Genomic DNA, 20,504 nt, shown 5'->3' with positions numbered 1-20,504 from the left:
CATTCCATGCAAAGGTTGTCAATCAGAATTGGCAAGAGTGATGAAATATATTTTTTATCTGTGGCCTGCTTGTCTGCAAAGTTCTGCATTAAAATTTGAAGATATATAGGTGAATAGGAAGCACTCTTCGCCCTCAAAGAATTCAGAATACAGTTGAAAAGGTAGACATAAACCAGCAACAGTGATGCAAAATGACTGATGTTATAACAGTAATATATGTAAAGTAGTAGGGGAGTCTAGAAGCTAGAACCAGGTCCTCTGCTTGGGGAATAATGATTATAAGAAAAATATCTAAAATTTACTAAGTACCAGGCACCAAGTAATGCAGACATACTGACGGGGGGAGATGGAGGCACCCCTAACTCCTGCTCCTCCCACCATGTATATGTATACATGTTTTATGATATGATATATAAAATAAATAATATATATATAGCACATAGTAGCGACCTGGAAAAATCTTCATCAGTGTTCATGTTTGGGGTACAGGTTAATCTATTTTGGCAAACTGATATATTATTTTTTTAAACCACCAGCAATTTTAGAGCTGGAATAACACTACAGATAATTTATTTCTGCTTCTTAATTTTAATGTTAAAGAAACTAATAGCTGTCCCCAGGGAGCTACAATACAATAGCCAAGCCCTGACATAGAGTCCTAAGTACTGCAAGTGATTTAGAATAAAATACAATATGTGATACACAAATCTAGCCCATGACTTAGTTCTAAACCTTAAACAGCTTCACAAGTATTTTTTTCTAAAATGAACTCAAATATAAAATACAATGTACATAAAGCAGACAGAGACATCTGAACTTCACTCTCAAAGATGAGCATATACCAAATTCGACACAAACCCATCACCAACAGAGATTCAAGCACACACTTATACCTAAGTTAACTATTGAAGGCCAACTCAACACCATTTGCTAACTTCACTGAAGCAGTAACTACAACAACACTGCTCTCCCACTTATGCCTCGTAAATCTCACAATGGAAAAGAAGTTGAAATCCAACTTACAGGAACAGGAACTGTAGTGGGAACGGGAATATTCTGGCTGTACATGTGCATAGGCACTGGGATATACACAGGCACAGGGATAGGCACTGGGACATACTCTGTCTTCCAATTGTCATCTGCAAATGCAACATGTGATGAGGAAGCTCGGTAACTAGCATTGACACAAAGCGTTCAATGTTAAAATAATGTGGAAACAAAGAAAAAGTGCCTCAATACCCATTTAAAAAAGTAGGTAATTAAAAACAACAAAACTGAATGTAGCTGTTCTAACTTACAAAAAGCACAAATTGAACTTAAGCACTTTTTTTAAAATAGAAACAAAACATCCTTTAAAAACAATATATAGTTCCTGACACCTTATGAATTCCCATCACCTCCCCCACAAACAAGTTTATTTAATCTAATAATTAGAATATACCTAAAATTTAAATTTGATGAAAATACATATTTTAATTATTTCATCTCATTCTGAGAAGGAAACAGCATTGCTATTATTATTGACCACACATAAGAGATGATGCTCAGAGGGAATACTATAACTTTAGTGGATCTTAGCCCCAAGAAAATATTTGCTAAGGCATTATTTCACTGGTGACATTAATTTGTATGTATCCTAGTCCTTTATCAAAGATTGATTTTCATGAATGATTTTAAATAAAGTTGTATTCTCAAGGTAATGTCTAAAATTAGGCAAAATCAACAGGAAATGACAGAGTAACAAATCTGTTCACAGCCTATTATTTGAGAAAACCATGAATTTCATTGAGGTATAAATATAAGGAAGTATATAAGTCAAATTCCCCAAAGTTACCTGTCTGACAAGATTTGGTCTGCATGTGAGGTTTACAATATGTAGCTTTTGTCATTGTTAAAGGTTTGCAAAGAACAGCTTTGTTCTTCATCTCTTTGTTAGGTGTTGGAGAAGGGGGTGGTGCCGAACCCTAGAGAGATGCAAAGAGAAACATTTTATTTTTACCTCTGATTTATTTTACTTCCTGGTGGACATGAATATCTGGTTTCTAGGGCCTGTAGAGGGAACATGGTAAGAGTGTAACCAAATTATGCTATTAATATTATATTTACCATAGTCTTACTCTGGTAGAATCAGTTAGAAGGAATCTATCCTGACCACTGGCAAAGCAGTATTAATTGGTCATTCTACATATCTGTGTTACCTTCAAAGGGTATCATCAGCATGTCTTTTAAAAACACAACACAATTCTCACTTTTAAGTACAAAGGAAGGTTAAGAGCCAGAATTTTGAAAATAATTTGGCTCTTTTAAATTTATTTGAGGAAGAAAAAAGTTCTTGCAGTTAGTGTGGTTATGTGATACTCTAGCTCCCTCTGTTGGAAAAATAGCTTATATATATGGTACTTTAAAAAGATAAGAAAAATGATGAAAAAAATTATCAAATATATTACCAAACTTTAAGTTATATATTTCCTGTGTCCCAATAAATGTAACTTTAGAAACTTATAGTCTCTCAAACTTTTTCATTATGTTCACTGTAGCATTATTCGCAACTGGAAAAAACACAAAATCGAAAACAAAACTGAAGCTGTGCAAAAGAGATTAAAGATAAGGTGCTCTCCATATCACCTACTGACAATGGGGAAAACTTACAGAATATACTCAGTTCTCATTACTTGGGTAGTTCCATTCTACACAGTCATCGTGAGTACTGAACCATTGCTCTAAAAGGAAATACAGGTATAGGTTCCTGCCAGCCTCTGGTCACATTTTCATCAACAGAGCAATCCATAACCTCGTTTCTGTTGAAACCCTTTATTTAATACATTTTTTTAAACTTATCTTTACTGTTGTTAAGTATTATAGATGTCCCCTATTTTTGAAATACATATTTCTTACAAATAATTATATGCAGCATTTCTTTATAAAGTACGATTATAGCATTGCTGTGTAATTGCTCCAGTGGTCATCAGCTCACTCAAATATGTATGACACAGTACGCACATACTGTATAGTACTCATGCTCAGTAATGTGAACATACATGTACACTGTACAGTAATGTAAATCAGGTCCTAAAAACAGACTCAGCATTTAAACTTTTATAAGAACATTAGCACCTTACTGCTGGAAAAGTTGCAGGATGTATGCTGGGCAATGCATTGTGGGGTGAGACCTCTTGACCTTGGTACACCCCACAGACTTATTCGGCAGACAAAGAAGACATCAATGAGGGTGGCAGAGTGACATCTGGCAGTTCCACCTCAGAAGCTGGGTGCTGACAACTAAGCCTGTCAGCAATTTTCCCTCCCAAAATGGCTTCAAAATGTAACTAAACCTTGTCTGCTAGGCTTTTCACTTCACATCATTTGAGCATCTTAAAGTAAGGTGCAAACACAGTGGTACCTCAACTGGATGCTTTGCTCAAGCATAGGATCACACGCTACTGTGTCATTGACAACTTTTCCCAAGGCAGAATTCAATTCTGTTTTGGCTGCTTTTGGGAGTCTAAAGCTGACTTTCATCAATGAATCTGATGCCTTGTTTCACCATCTTGTCCACGTCTTCATTAGTGGGCTCTACTGCCTTCTCTGTCAAAATTTCCTCCACATCTTCTTCCTTCATGTCTCCAAAGCCTTCTCCACTTATTTGTGTACGATAGGCATTGTTTTCTGTAACACCTTCAAAGACTGAAATTTTTTACAGAGTCTGGTCAAACATTTCCCAACACAAAAGCCTGCTAATGATGTCCTGGGCTATACCAACATGATCGATAATGTCACGTATGGTTATTCATTTCCAGAAGACCATCATGGTATTTTTTCCTTGTTGGCGTTGAGAGCCTCACAATCTCTCACGACATGGGCCTTGAAAACTTTCAATATGCCCTGATCAAGGAGTTGGATGAGAAACAGTGTTTGGGGGCATAAAAAGAACTATACTGAGATGGACACTTTAGAGTTCTTCATAGCAAAAGATATTATCTAATAATAAAACCATGAAAGCAGGTTTTCATTATGGAGACAGTATTCAACTTCTAGGATAAAGCAGTTATAGAACCAATCTCAGAATCCAGAAAATATTTCAAGCATTTTTGTACCACCTCCAGTGAATGGCAGACAATTCAGCTTTTCCTCTTTAGTGCCCATGGACTGTGTATGGGCTCTGTACACCGTGAGGGGTTTGTGCTTAAAATTGTGCTTGGCATTGGAACACAATAGCACGGATGCACTATCTCTGAATGATTTAAAGTCAGGAGCTTCGGTACCTCCCAGGGACGCCAACAGCAACCAAGGCTCAACTACAACAGGAAAGTGCACACAGCCCACACAGGGGAACACCTAGAAGGCCCAGCTCAGGTGACTGGGGAGGCTGAGCCACTGGACCCTACAGGACACCTACTACACAGAGCCACTACAAATTCCAGGAGACATAGCAGCTCTACCTAATTCATAGAAACAAACACCTGGAAGCAGCCAAAATGCGGAGGCAAAGAAACACATCACAAAGGAAAGAACAGAAGAAATCTCTAGAAGAGGAACTAAATGAAATAGATCTAAGCAAGGTAACAGAGTTCAGAATTTTGGTTATAAGGATGTTTAAGCAGACTGTTAGGGTAATAACTGAGAAAATAGATAATATAATAAAGTACCAATTTGAAATGATGGCTACAGGAACTGAAAGGAAGAATAATTTACATGGAATCAACTGTAGAGTAGAGGACGCTGAGAATCAAATCAGCAATTTGGAACATGAGGAAACAAAAAACACCCAACCAGAAGAGCAAAAAGAAAAAAGAATCCAGAAATATGAAAATAGTATAAGGAGCCTCTGGGACAACTTCAAGAGGCCCAACATTCATATTATTGGGATGCCAGAAGAGGCAGAAAGAGACCAAGGAATTGAAAACCTATTTGAAAAAATAATTACAGAAAACTTCCCCTACCTGGGGAAAGAAATAGACTTTCAAGTCCAGGAAGCACAGAGGGTCCCAAAGAAGAGGAAACCAAAGAGGCCCACAGCAAGACACATCATAATTAAAATGCCAAAGGTTAAAGACAAAGAGAGAATCTTAAAAGCGGCAAGAGAAAAGCAATTAGTTACCTACAAGGGAGCACCCATACGGCTGTCAGCTGATTTCTCAACAGAAATTTTGCAGGCCAGAAGGGAGTGGCAAGAAATATTCAAAGTGATGAAAAACATGGAACTACAACCAAGATTGCTCTATCCAGCAAAGCTATCATTTAGAATTGAAGGTCAAATAAAGAGCTTCACAGATACGAAAAAGCTGAAGGAGTTCATCACCACCAGACCAGCACTATAGGAAATGTTGAAGGGTTTTCTTTAAGAAGTTGCTAATGAACAAAAGAATCTGATGAACTAAATAGATCCAGAGACACTGAGACATGCAACAGACGATCATATTTCAGAGGAAAGAGGGAAGGGGGGTGGAGGGTGGGAAGAGATTAACCAAAGAAGTTATATGCACATATGCATAACCTATGGACACAGTCAATAACAGGGTGAAGGCCTGGGGAGGGGGTGGGAGCGAAGTGGAGGGGGTCATTCGGGGGGGGAATGGTATACCTGTAATACTCTCAACAATAAAGATAAATTTAAAAAGTAAAAAAATAAAAATAAATAAATAAAAATAAAGTCAGGAGCTTTGGAGACCACTTGTATTATACAGTTTCGTTTGCCAATGGCCTTATAAAATCAGCCAGTCTTACCAGTGTTGAAATCCTGCTTGTCCATATAACCCGTTTCCTGCATAACACATAACAGGTGTTCTCCCACAGTATCCTGACCTGCAGAACCCACCTCGCCTGCCAGTTTAACAGTTTTCACACCATAGGATCTTAAAACCAGATAGCACTAGGCAAGATCAAGTTGACATCTTCCTGCCCTGGGTAACATGTGAGCTAAAGTTTCACAACAGAGCTGCTCACTATGCTTTTGAAATCAGGTGTAAGCTCATGAACCCAGTCATCACTATTCCACCTCTTCAACAGCTTCACCACACACCATAGATTTGACTTTTGCACTCAGAGCTGCGTCCTGTACAAACTGGTGAATTTCTTGTTTCTTTCTCTGGATGTACCATACTGTTGATTCATGAACACTGACCTCACAGCCAACTGACTGGAGCTCAACTAACATCACATGTATCTCCTCCAAAAGGCATATCACAGCCTTCTGGTGCATAGGACCAATAGACAACACTTCAGCACTATGCTCGAAGGAAATTTTAAACAAAAAGTATAAAAATACAAAAAAAACCCACAAAAAAAACATGCACTATTCAGACTATGAAGAGAACACTGGTGGACTGTGGAATGAGAGAGAAAAGAAGGTAAAGGCTCGCCTTGTTCAACCTGGTGGGGGATGTGCCTCACGCGATTCACATTTTTCACCGCTCTGTAAATGTCTGCAAGTGACCTCAAAAGTGCCATGGGGCCTGGCCAGGCGTGGCTCAGCGGTTGAGCATCGACCTGGGATCCAGGCGATAGGGGTTCGATTCCCAGTCAGGGCACATGCCCAGGTTGTGGGCTCAATCAATGACTTTCTCATCACTGATGTTTCTATCTCTCTCCCCCCCTCTCCTTTCCTCTCTCTGAAATAAATAAAATTAAAAAAAAAAAAAAAAAGTGCCATGGGTATTGATATAAGGTTACAAATAAACTGTGGAGTAGACAAATTCATAAAGAGAAATAATGAGGATCAACTGCACTTTTAAAAGGCTTACTGTTGCCCTAGCTGGTTTTGCTCAGTGGTTAGCGCATCAGCCTGTGGACTGAAGGGTCTCAGGTTCTACTTCAGTCAAGGGGATGTACCTCAGTTGCAGGCTTGATCCCCGGTCCTGGCTGGGGTGCGTCAGGGAGGCAACCAGTTGATGTGTCTCTCACATACTGATGTCTCTCTCTCTCTCTCTTTCTCTCTCTCTGAAGAGCAATGGAAAAAGTATCCTCCGGTGAGGATTAAAAAACTAAGACTTACTGTTTAAACAGTTTACCTGTGTATATTTAAAGGTCTAGAAGGGTATAAATTAAAAAACTGTTTATGATGGACATCTCACAAGTTACAAATAATGCATGTGATCAAGAGGACTGGTACCAGTATGAGCTTATTCTAGATTCACTGGGATTTCAAACCACCTAAGTAATCAGATGTAAGAGTTCTAAACAAGGAGTTAGGCAACTTGGTTCTAACACTACTGTTGTATAGTTGTATAGTGTCAAGCAAGTCACTCAATCTCTTGTGCCTCAACTTCCTCAATTGCAAACAGTTACTGACTACATCCCATGCACTGGGTAACCTTGGTGTGAACTGGAAATACTCTAGCATCCCTACTTAAGAACAAGGGGTATAAAGTCATAGATGTACTAGATTATTCAATGGTTTGCCTATTATTCTGCAAATGTTGCAACATGTAAATGAAACTATGCCACCTGGTGAAAGACTACACTTGGTAATACTGCTTACTCTCTTCTGCTCGTCAATAAGCAGATCTACATCCATTTATAATGAATAATGAAGGATCCACTATGAAAATCATAATAAAAGCTACCATCTGTTGAGCATTTGCTATGTGTCAGGGACTATGTGCTATAGACAATGTTTGTGTTCCTAAAATTCATGTTAAAATCTAATCCCCAAGGTGATGGTTCCTGAAGGTATGATCTTTAGGTGGTGATTTGGTCATGAGAGCAGAGTCCACATGAATAGGATTAATGCCCTTATGAAAGAGATCAAATGTTAACAAAAAGCCTTTGTTTTTGCCCTGGCTGAGTGGCTCAGCTGGTTGGAGCACTATCCTATACACCAAGAGGGTGGGGATTCAATCCCATCAGGGCACATACCTAGGTTGTGGGTTCAATCCCTGGTCAGGGCATGTACAGGAGGCAACCAATCAATGTTCCTCTCTCACATGGATGTTTCTTTCTCTCTCTCTCAAAATCAATAAAAAATAAAAAATAAAAGCCTTGGAGGGTGTCGCTCAGTTTGATGGGCATCATTCTGCGCACCAGAAGGTCACCAGAAGGATTCCCGGTCAGGGCACATGCCTGGGTTACAGGTTCAATCCCCAGTAGGGGGTGTGCAGGAGGCAGCCTATCAATGACTCTCATCATTGATGCTTCTATCTTCTATCTCTCTCTCCCTCTCCCTTCCTCTTTCTGAAATCAATAAAAACATTATTTTTTTTTAAAAAAAGTATTTGTTCTTTATTAGACAAACTGCCTTTGAGAGGTGTCAGTACCCTAGGCAGGTACTATCTTCATCCCCATTTTACAAATAAGGAAATTCACACAAAGAACAGTGAAGTGACCTGCCCAAAACTATATAACTAAGCCCTCACCCTTTGAAGTTTATGGATGGGGAAGTAAAAGATTCCAAAAGCTTACAATGAAAAGATGGGAGAGGACTTTACAAGAGAAGGTAACAGCCACAATGAATTCTGACTTATCCTCTCCTGCTAGTAATGAGCTTCTGTCACAGAACAGGGTCCAAGTGCTGGTAAAAGGGGTTTCCTGAAGCCTTAGTCAAATCAAACACTTATTTGAAACGAGGTTGGGAAGTTGCCTAATAGCTGCACAAAGATAACAGAACAGGGAGTGATCACCTTTATGTTCCTTGGCATAAATCAAAGTGCCTGGTATTAAAATCAGATGATTCAGCCCTGGCCAGGTGACTTAGTTCGTTGGAGAGTCTCCACATACACCAAAATGGTGGCAGGTTTGATTCCTGGTCAGGGCACATACCTAGGTTTCAAGTTCGATCCCCGGTCAGTGTGTGTGTGGGAGACAATGGATCGATGTTTTTCTCTCACATCTCTCCCCCCCTTCCTCTCTCTCAAATCAATAAAAACTCGCAAATCCTAGCTCCAACATAGATCTTCAAATCCTATGTCAGAAATAAATGCGCAAAGCCATTAATAATCAGGCCAAGCCCATCCTTTCACCCTTATTTCCCAGGATTCCACCAGAGGTCCCCTTTAAGCTTGGCCCTAATAAACAGTTTTACCAAATACACATGCCCTTGCACATTATCATTCCTCCTCCCTTTCATCCCAGTCTACCTTCTACTCAACTGTTTAGAAGCCTTCTCACAGCTGCCAGGAACACAAGCAATCATTTCAAATATCTTTAGCTACTATCTTAAAGATATATCTATTACAGGTGCTTCAGCTCAAATACACAAGGTCAGGAGAGGCCATAATTATTCACCTTTATAATCCTTAGCATGTATGAAGTACCTATTTTAGTATCAGGTAATTTAGCTGAATATTTCAGTTGTCATATAAAAACATATTTTTTTTAAAAAAATTATGTGTTCTTTACCAGCCAAGCTGACTTTATAAGATGTTAGTACCCTAAGAAGGGGTTAGTACCAGAGTTATTACAATCAGGTTAAATTGAACTGATTATTTTTTTATACCCCCACATTATAAAAATCAATATTTAACACTTTACTTAAGCAATGCTTACCATCATTTTGGTTCGGGGTGTCTGACAACCCTGATCTAAAAAATAAAAACATAAACAAATTTAAAATGAGACAAATATCACTTTCTTCAGAATTTCCTATATCTGTACTTTCATTAAATTTTAATGTTTTAAAATAATTACTAGAGAAAATAATTTAAGCTATTTTAAATAAAGAATATCAAATTTGAGAGCTGAAATACAGAGCTAAACAAGTGGGGTTAACTCTTTTCCCATTTTGTCTCCTCAGAAAGTACACACAACTTTGGGGGCAATCGTACCTTCTAGACTTAACTCTTAAGTGATTCGCAGCTCCTAAAGGGCTTTTTTGCTCCTCCCAACCTACGCCCAGGCACATAAAATTTGCTAAAAATGGTTTTCATTTTTAGCAAATTGCAGGTGATACATAATAGGTAGGTGAATTTTTTAGAATTTTTGTTATAATTCTGTTTAGCTTCTCTCCAACCCTAACTAGACTCTAATTAAAATTTTAAGAGAATAAAATAAAAGAAATATATCTATAGAAACATCATACAGGATACTTCGACCCAGAGAAACTACAGAAGTTGATGTTAAACTATCTCCAAAATCGACTATTTGTTACCATTACTTTGAATTCAGATCTGTAAAACTAAAGACTACTATAGGTTTTTCAAGTTGCTCCCTAAGTTATGATGTACCGTAATGCAAGTTTTCAGGTCCTTTTTGAGTCGTCATGTTGGGTTCATTCTGCTGGCAGTAGAACCGCAATAAGCAATGCTGGTCACAGAAATGCTTCATTTCCCCACGCCACTGCACGCGCTCTTTAAGAGTTCCTTGAGATTTACAACAATCACACCTGGCAGCCTTAATAAAAAAAGGAAGGTACCAGAGATTTGAATTATAAGGTTTAAAAAGTCAGATATGTACTTTAAAAGGTTTCTAAAATTTTGTCAGTGATTACTGCCAAATGTGATAAAACAATGTCTGATAAAAAAAATTCTAATGTAAATCATAAATATGCAATAAAACCCACAATAAAAGTGAAAAAAAGTAGCCATTTTCTTAATTGTCAAAATCCTTTCCTATACTTACCAGAAGTCAAAGACCAGCATTACAAAGATATAACCAAAGACTGAACACTGGTAAACCAAATTGGTACAATATATTTTAAAATAATTTTGACAGATATAATGATATACTAGTAGAAGTCTCCTACAATCATATTACATTGAAATCTCTGATTAATGAACAGATAATGAATCAATTTAAAGAAGTTATACAAGACCAGAATAATTTTGAAGCAAGCTCTTATGATGAAAAAATCTTATTAACTTGGAAGTATTTTTCTCAAGAGTTTAATACAATAAATTGAAGAACTTTAATATACTGACTTAATTTTAATAAAGTTCATGTTTTAAAACACTCAGTTTAGTGAAATAAAAAACAATTATATTTTAAGACAATCTGACCTAATTTAATATGCAAAATAAAACCAGCTAAAATTCATACATTAAAAGTTATACTTTATGATGGTGAATTAATAATCTAGATACAGATTTTTATTTTTTTAGAGATCCAATTTTACCTAGATTTTGCCCATTTTCACTTTTTCTTAAATCTTAATCAATGAGTGGACCAAAAGTTTAAAATGATTAATTTCAAATAGTTATTTTAGTAATTAATAAATTTTATAATTTCTGAGCTAGTTACAGTAGAGGTAAATTATTAAAATTTTTTTAAATTAACCTTTGGTTTACAATAACTACTTAAAAATTTTTATAAGAAATAAATATTAAGTATTTTGTAGTTCATAATAATCATGACTAGCTTTTCCTCATTACTCTAAATTGTCTAGAGTTTTACACTGCGGGTTTTGAAATTTCTCACTTTATGTCTCAACAGGAGTTCTACAAATAAATACTATGTCAAAATTCCTAGTCAGGAATATAACAAATGATTGTGTTGGTAAACAGGTCTTATATAACACACATACCCCAAAGTTAGAACACAGGCTCTTTTTTTTCTCCAGGTCAGGTATTTCTCCTGCTGAATAAATGTTAAATGAATGAAGATCTGTAGTATAAATTATGACTATTAAGTGATGCCAATATCATACCTCTGTTTTGAAAACTTGTGAGCTCAAATTTTATAATGCTGGTAATCTCAATAATATTAACACTTTATATCAACCAGGTCATATTTTACTCAGTAATGAAAACGTCCTTATGTAAAATTCTCACCAGCCAAAGACTGTTCTTTTTTAAATTTTTCGTTTGTTGGTTTGGGGGGAGGGGGGGGAGGAGAGGGAGAGTGAGTGTGGGAGAGAGAGAGACAGATAGACACATCGATTTGTTGTTCCACTTATTTATGCATTCATTGGTTTCTTCTTGTATCTTCCTCACTGGAGATGAAACACACAACCTTGGCGCATCAGGACAATGATCTAACCAACTGAGCTACCTGGCCAGGGCCAAAGACTGTTCTTTAAAATAACCATTCAAGTGTTTCAGACTTCATTTTTCCACCCTTTTTATACTTTATACTCAAAGAAAAGACAAATGAAAGAATTGAAAGCTTAACATTCTATTCGCTGAGTCTAAACAGTACAAGAACATGACAAAAATGAAGTTGTAGCAGACTACCTCACTCATTGAGAACTTGAAAAATAAAAGGCCAGCATGTTATATACTCTATAATCCTCACAACAGTACTGGAAATTAAGGTCCAAGTAGGAGAAGTAACTTGTCTAAGGCCAAATATTAAAAATGCAGACAGAATTGAAGGTAGACCATCCATCAAGTTATAAAGACAACGGAAAGACAAAGTAAGTTAATATGAATAACCAGAGAATCAAAATCCTATTAAGTAAAATGCTGCAAGACGGTTCTCAATGTAACATCTAAAATCCAAATCAATTTGTATAAAACACTCCACAAGTATTTCACTGACCATTAGTGATATCCTTCACCTATTTCTCCTTTGTAAGATTACAAAAGGTTTCATTTTTTTCAGGGGAGATTTGATACCATTAATAACCGGGTAGTTATTAAAAGGAAAGGAGTAAAGAAGAGACTAGATAATATAGGCATGCCATTTACACAGCTTTGCCAGGAAGCTGCAGTTAATATTCTCCAGGTCTATTCCCCACAGATCACTGGGGGAAGGGACTGGACAATAGAGACATGCCCAGTAAGGTCTGGCTGACATGGCAGGATGCTTACCTATCAGTCACACCTGGGAAGAAGTCAGTGGTCAGAATAGGTGTAGCCACTGCAAGCGTGGTAAGATTTGATATTTAAACACCCAAACAGAGAGTTCACTCTCTTGCTCTCTTGGCTCTCTAACTGCTCCCACCTAACTCCTGGCTTGTGGCACTCGCACTCCCCTGCATTTGCCCACGTGGTTCATGGCCATGTGGGACCCACACAATGGACTGAATCTAGCCTGATGCTCTGCTGGACTCAACTTCACCATGGAATGAAAACTCTGGACACTGGCTTTTGCTTCTAGCTCTACTAAAGCCCCAGCTGTACCTTTTCAACACTAGTTAAGGGACATGGGGCTCTACAACCCAAGGAATGTAACTCCACGAAAATAAAGCCTTGTACCACATCTCATCCTCCTGTGGGAGCCTCCAGAAGTGCTCATTCCAGCAGCGCCCCAGGAATCCCACTCTCACTACTGACAGAGAAATTCGATTCCCCAGCAACATTAGTATATGGTAATATTGCCATTATGTAATAATTTAGAAGTCCAGGGGGATAAAACGAAGAAGACTCCACCCAAAGAATCAGAACAATGAAACCACTTCATTATTTTGTTAATTATAGACATCTGGGTTTTAGAGTAACAATACTTGAAGCTCCTTTCTTCCAGAAGGTTGAAAACAAATTTAGATGATTTCTCTCTATCCAAAGAAAATAAAAGGAGCAAAATTAATGCCAATCTGCAAACGGAAACAAAATTGGTATATACTTTTTCAGGACAAATGAATAACAACAGAACTTAACACAAACTCCAAGATTAATGCCATAATCAAAAATTTAAAGGTGGTGAACCTCTTTTTTACGTTGTTGTTCTTTTAGTCACTCATGCACACACCAGGAAAAGTGTTTGGAACTGAGCTAAAAATAGGATGGCTTATTTGAAAACATAATTAATGACCATCCTTTACCCACACCCACACCACTCCCCGCCCAACCAGAAGAGAACTCTTAGGAAAGCTTAACATTTCTATAGCACAAAAACTAAAGTGTTACTTAGCTCTCTGGTTTAAAAAATACTAATTTTAAAAGTATTTTATCTACTTAGTGTTTTTCCTGTCACTGTGGAAAATCAGGGACTATATGATATTTGGGGGGGGGGGAAGTCACTGATTCAAACAATCTAAATAAAAGGCAGGTACTAACTAAACTCTTAATTCAAAAACCTCAAAACTCTCAGCTATTGCAGGAATCTCTTCTTCAATAACTGACAAAGGTCATTCAGCCTATATCATACTCATGTATTACATTTAGTGGTCAACTCCCCATTTTTGGTTGATATATACACATCCACTATTCCCCATTACACCAATCAGACCTAGTTTTGAAAAAAAAATAAAAATCAATATTTCTAGCAGTTTAAACAAAAAAGAAAAAAACTTTAAAGCCCAATATTTTTTATTCAGTTATCCTTGTATAACTAAGGTTTACTAAAACGTTATTTATTAATGTGATTTAAGCCCATTACTCTGCACTGTTAAACCATTACAGGAACTTCACATTAAAGAATTTAGTATTGCCACCACTCACTACTAGTTTGTGAAACAAAGCAAAACCTGTGTAAAAAAAACCTGTAATTTTGAAGTAAAAGTTTAAGAGAAGCTTGTTAGTTCTATTAAGAAATATTGTGTAGTATTCTTGGAAAACAGTGGGCCCTTTAAATTATCTTCACTACATAGCAACCAACTAGCTATTATTCAATTACAGTACTAAACCCTTTCTCTCCAAAAACTTTAAACTTACAGAGATCAAAAGAACTATGCTCCCACCTGGTTTCATATTATGCCTGGAAACAGTTACTTTGAGGAAAAGTAAAATCTACTTCCTTCTAAAGAGTAATCTGGGAGAAGAGAAACACAATTTTATTCTCAGCATTTTTTGGTTGTATGATTTCAACAGATTTTCTATTCCAATCTAGAAGAGACAGTTTATAATAAACCACTATTTAACCCAAAATCAAACCATTATATAGACCAGAAAACAGAGATCATTCAAAATGTCTCCTTAGGGGGGAAAATAAAAAGAGAAACATAAGCAGAAATTTTAAAAGTATATTAAACATTTAAATTAAAAATAAATTAAAATGTAGAGTTATCTATATTCTAGGTAGTCTCTCAAATTGAAGCACAAAGATAATAGAAAGTGAAAATTCCATGTGTTCCTCTATTTAGGCAGCAAATGCTCGTGACTAAAGGTGAGCTGACAACTGGATTGGCTAGCTACTGTTTTCAAAGATTCCTTGATGAGGCACCAATGGGGGGAGGGGGGCATTTTTTAATAAAAGCTGGATTGACTAATAAGGGTCACACTATTAATAAACTAAAATCTAAATTTTTGAGTTCTTATATTAAAAAGGTGGAAGAGGAAAGGTAAAAAAATCAAATTTGGTTGGGACTCAACCACATTTTCATGATGACATGGTAGCAGTGAGTAGAAGGGACTCAGCAAAGATGAAGGAAAACAGTCTGACTCAAGTAGAAAGCACTCAGAAAAAAGTTATTCTTTGATTACTGTACTGGCTGCCTCTAAAGAGGCCAACGTTGACGCAGGAGGGGCAACTCCATTTTCACTTCTAAGGTTGAATTCCTATTAATTGTATAGAAAAATCATCATTGTTACTTGCTTTACAAACTGCTGCCATGTGACAAAACGCCCTTACATTTATTCCTCAGTTTAGTACGGTATGTAATCATGCTATTGTGTACATTACACAAAAATCTGTTGGGTTTATAAGGAACAATAAAAAAAATGTATTTAATGTATACTGACAGTATTTAATGTATACTGACATGTAATGTATTTAATGAATACTGACATTTAACATAAACGGATCATTATAAGTAGTTATTTCAGTAACATATTCTTATATATTCCGAAATGCCCACCACCTCACTGAAATTTATCATTGAACAGGGCATAAAATAAAAACATTAGGTACAATTATCCTTTAAAATAAATAGCAAAATGGGACAAATGGCAACATCTAGAATAGTGTGGTCTTTTGCCAAACATCTTTGCTTCCCAAAAAAGAAACCAAAAGATTTCTCTATTTTAATTGTAATACAAAAGAAAACAGGAAGAATTCAAAGAAAGAAACCAGAGAAATACATTCAGTGCACTGTGAACAAAAAGCAAATTCCTCAACGAAAGATTAAGAAATAGTTTTGATTCAGAATTACACAATTAAGCAAAAATTTGTATAATAAAACAAGGGGAAATCATCACATGGTAACAATTCTGTCTCAAACTAGAAAATAAATGATGAAAAGGGTAACAGATAGTAAGAATAAAGTAGAACTTCCACATTTGTAACCACTAAATACCTTTCCTGTTTGAGATTATCCAAAACAAATTTCAAAAATAAAACCTCATCAGTGGAGAAGAAGGTATCTTTGTGTGCGCTAAACTAAAATTGAGCACTTAAAGCTATTAAAGTAACATCTTCTGAGTGACTTCTCAAAACTGTACTGTCTACAATAGAACAGGACATGGGTTTAGAGCAAAAGAAATCCATGTTAGAGGGTGTCATTATGCCTGTCCTGTGTGTTGCTAAAACTTGAACCTTAATTCTAAGGCTTAGTCACATGCAACTGTAAAATAATGAAGAAAGTTAAAATATGCACCAAAACACTTCACCTCAACAACCTCTGACAACTTGTAAAGTATTTTCATCTTTTTATTTAAAAAACGTTAAAATTTTGAGCTTTAGATATTCAAGAACTTCACCAAAAATTCCTGTAAGTCTTAGTGTCATTTTAACACTAGTCATTTTCATTGAGTGAACTAAATAATATTCTACATATCTTAACTATTTTACTGTGTTTCTTTAGCAGCATTTTGCAATTCTGAAGTTAGGATGACATCTGTCTTTACATACTTTAGAACTACATCCATAATGAAGCTTTTCCATGGAGATAGTTTTCCATGTCAAGGACAAGGAACACAGGTAACTTTTTCTTGGGTAATACCCAACTAACGAAAGGCAAAATTTATACTCATTTTCTTATCCAGAAAGAAACCAATGCAATGCAGCAAAAGAGATGTACCTTAAATTTTTAAGATACAGATTTTAATGACACACACAAACACGCACATGTACACTTATGAATTAAATGTTTTTGGTCTCTATTGATCCATAGTGTCCTTTCAATTTTAAATTCTCCAAAGACCCACAATTAAAAAGGCAAAAAAGAACAAAGTGTTTCGCCCGGCTGGGCGTGGCTCAGCAGTTGAGCGTTGACCTAGGATTCAGGCGACTGGGGTTCGATTCCCGGTCAGGGCACATGCCCGGGTTGTGGGCTTGATCAATGACTCTCTCATCATTGATGTTTCTATCTCTCTCTTCCTCTCCCTTCCTCTCTCTGAAATCAATATTTTTTTTTTTAAAAAAAAGAACAAAATGTTTTAAAAACACACCTACAATTATCTGCTCATGTTCAACACTGATTACTAAGTAGTCATCAAAAATATTTCCATTTAGTGAAATAAAGACACAACAAATTTTAGAGAAATAATCTATTTTGTTAAGCTACACTGCTGAAAATACAGGTATATCCTAGTTTGGGGTAATGTCCAAGTTATAAAACAAGTAAAAATGATACTCCATGTTATACAGAACAAACTACAATGACAAAAGCTTTAATGAATTGTATAATCTGGGCTAAAGCCCAATGTGCATACATTTTTTAAAATAAATAAGTTTCCATATATGTCATGGTAATAACTACAATTTTTTTTTAAAGAATGGTTAAAGTAGTGGTTGTTATAAAAAATTTTAGTTACTTGCCTTGTAGTACCAATCCTGAAACTTTTTACAGCAGTCCTCACTACAAAAATCTCTCACAACACCATCCAATTCTTTAGTTGCTCCCTTCTTGCACAGTTGAGAGCAATAGTTGCAAGTAACACATCTCAATCCTAAACGTCTTGCAAAATCCTGTTTGTACAATAGTTTGCAGCCTGAAAAATAAGAGGTTTTAATATTAAAACCAAAAAAAATACACATTAAAAGCTACTTTTGAGGGTGAGAAAGAGCTTATGGCAAATAAGTCATTAGCTTTGGAAATTGTCTATAAATTCACATATAAAGTCCTTTTTTCTCTCCAGATCAAAATGATGAAATCTCCAGTGATCAACACCAACCTGTAAAAATTGGAACAAGACATGGACTATTATACTGAATACCATGTGGGTTCAAATAATTAATGTTCTAAGACACTCAAATCTAGTAATGTCTCAGAAATGTTTTATTGGCTCTATTTAAATATAACCTTAAGTATCATAAACGCCCCACAAACTGGCATTTTAGTAAATGAAATAGTGTAGGCTGTTGAGAGTAAAAGATGAGAATTACATTAACATTTTTACTCAAAAAGCAAACTTAAGGATATAATTCAGTTAAGTGGGCATTTTAGCCAAATTTCCTAGCCTTAAAACTGCTTTATTGGCTTGTAAAGAGAAAACTTTTTTTTATTCTATTCCTCAGTAAAGTATTTTTTACCTACTATGTAAATGCATTCTTATTTACATGTCAATCTTATTTATTCCCTATAATATCTCTATGAGGATTAAATAATCTTACTTTACTCATGCTGTACCACATAATGACCTTCCACTTCTTATCTACCGAAATCCTTCCTATCCTTTAACAAGGAGCTCAAATTACACCTCCTCCACAAATTCTGCCCTCATCAACCCAGCTATAAATGATCTTTCAAAACTGAACTTGAACTGCAAATGTTTTATATAAAATGTATTTGGTAAATAAGTATTCTTATATAATTTATTTGGCAATTAATCTAAGAATTCTGTTACTTTGAACTACATTTACAAATATTTCTAATATTTTACCTTTATTAGCTTTATTTTTCTAACACAAGATTTTGATATTAACACCAGGTGGTATATGTTTTATTATTTCTGACAGGTTCCAGCAGAGAATTAGTTGCAGTTAGAGAAATACAAAATATATTATTAAACAGGAAAGAGACACTAATCCTTTTTTCAAGCTTTTATTGCTCATCTAAAGTGTAAGTCCATCTGATTGAAAATTATGTTCTTAAACATCAATTATCTATTTGCTGCTGCTTGTCTGTTCATTTTAGTAAAACCCACGTAATCCCAATGGCACAAGATCACTGGTATGTATGTTAGCCATCAACACCAATACATTCAGATTTAGAAATCACTAAGAATGTCACTGTACAAAACTTCAGGTGTAAAAAGAGTTAAATTAATTCAGACTTCATCTTTTCACTGAGACACTGTCACTATAGCTATGATCTTAACAGTAAACATAGTACCCTTTCATTCCAGGTGAACTGTATCAATTAAACCTATAAAACTGGAATGCTTTGTTTTATAAGCAGTACTTACATATACAAATGTCTATGTAAAATGAATAATATTGAAAGAACTTATAATCTTTTGGTATTGCTGTCATTCCCTACTGCTGGAATTTAGGAGTTTCCAACCTTTTTATTTATTTATTTTTTAAACAGTACAGAGGTCTCTTATCATGCCCTGAGTTCACAAGGAGTTCCAGCAGTTCAGGCTCCTTTTCAATTGTTTCTCACAAATTGTGCTTCTCTGGGTAAGGCACACTGTCGCTTCAGCTGAATCCAGGTACCTTTCTCTCTGGCTTTCTTCTTTTTCTGATCATTTTCCTTCACACATTTCAGGAAGCTATCTCAGCTCTTACAGAGTGCTTAATATCTTCAATATGTACATTAATTCTCTTGGCAAGAATCTTGCCCTTAACTTGCTTGTTTACAACAATGCCCACCACATGCTGGGTGACATTATAGACTCTTCTAGTTTTGCCATGGTAACGTATGTCGGGCATTCCTTTTTGAACAGTGTCTGTTGCCTTGACATCTACAGTATCACCTTTCTTGTTAGTTCCCATGTATGTGGCCAAAGGAACAACTCCATGTTTCCTCAAAGGCCTAGAGAACATATAGCAGGTGCCTCTCCTCTTTCCCTTTGTGTTAGTCATTTTTGTGAATTACTGGAAGATGGCAGTTCCAGCTGAAAAGAAGCTCCAACCTTTTCCTTGCCCCTAACTAGCAATACAGATCTGCAGAAAAGTGGATCCAAAAAAAAACAAAAACACCTAATTGGAAAATAATAGATGAGGATAGCAGATAGGAAAGCTAGGAGTTCAGTGTTTGGGGACAAAGAAAGAATAGAAAGTGAAAGCCAACTTCAAAGCAAGAATGTGGCATTTGGGGAAAAGTAATAACCAAAAGAGCCCCAAACCCATAGTGACAATCCTAGTTCCTATCTCTGGAGAATTGGAATGAGGACTAGAGAACATTTCTATAATCTGCTGCCCAGCTCCAAAGCAGAAGGGTGAGAGGAAAGAGAATTCCGAAATGCACTATTAACAAATAGTTAGTATTTCTCTGGCCTCCCAAATTGAAAACCTGAGTATTTCCCCATTATAGGAATGCCACAGGTAGTTTTCTTTCAGGTATATTGAAAACCTCTATAGGCTAGGCAGTATGCTGGACAGAAAAATGGATACAATAGAAAAGAATTCTAGTCCACTTGGAAAGTCAACTTTCAGGTCATAAGTCACATGTTTAGAAATGACATGGTATGATAGTGATTTTATTTCATTATAAAAACTTCCCTGAGCCCGGCCGGTGTGGCTCAGTGGTTGAGCATCAACGCAGGAACCAAGAGGTCACAATTCGATTCCCGGTCAGGGCACATGGCCGGGTTGCGGGCTTGATCCCCAGTAAGGGGCATGCAGGAGGCAGCCGATCCATGATGTTT

The 20,504-nt window shown here is 36.2% G+C and overlaps 1 protein-coding gene across 2 annotated transcripts in view; it reads right to left on the bottom strand.

Annotated features, from left to right (window-relative positions):
- The window catches only part of ZMYM2 (zinc finger MYM-type containing 2), a 124,101-nt gene that overhangs the window by 37,675 nt on the left and 65,922 nt on the right, over positions 1-20,504 (bottom strand). For both annotated transcript variants that reach the window (XM_016203569.2, XM_016203570.2), the window contains 5 exons: positions 17,509-17,681; positions 10,158-10,323; positions 9,481-9,515; positions 1,835-1,964; positions 1,024-1,139 (listed from right to left, as the gene is read on the bottom strand). In XM_016203569.2, coding sequence (XP_016059055.1) covers positions 1,024-1,139; positions 1,835-1,964; positions 9,481-9,515; positions 10,158-10,323; positions 17,509-17,681 — 620 coding nt within the window. The remainder of the gene's footprint in view (positions 1-1,023; positions 1,140-1,834; positions 1,965-9,480; positions 9,516-10,157; positions 10,324-17,508; positions 17,682-20,504) is intronic.

Source organism: Miniopterus natalensis, chromosome 2 (assembly GCF_054644295.1).
Source record: "Miniopterus natalensis isolate mMinNat1 chromosome 2, mMinNat1.hap1, whole genome shotgun sequence".
In the NCBI taxonomy this organism is placed as follows: domain Eukaryota; kingdom Metazoa; phylum Chordata; class Mammalia; order Chiroptera; family Miniopteridae; genus Miniopterus; species Miniopterus natalensis.
The sequence above is the reverse complement of the archived record's forward strand: the minus strand, read 5'-3'. Positions and strand labels throughout refer to the sequence as shown.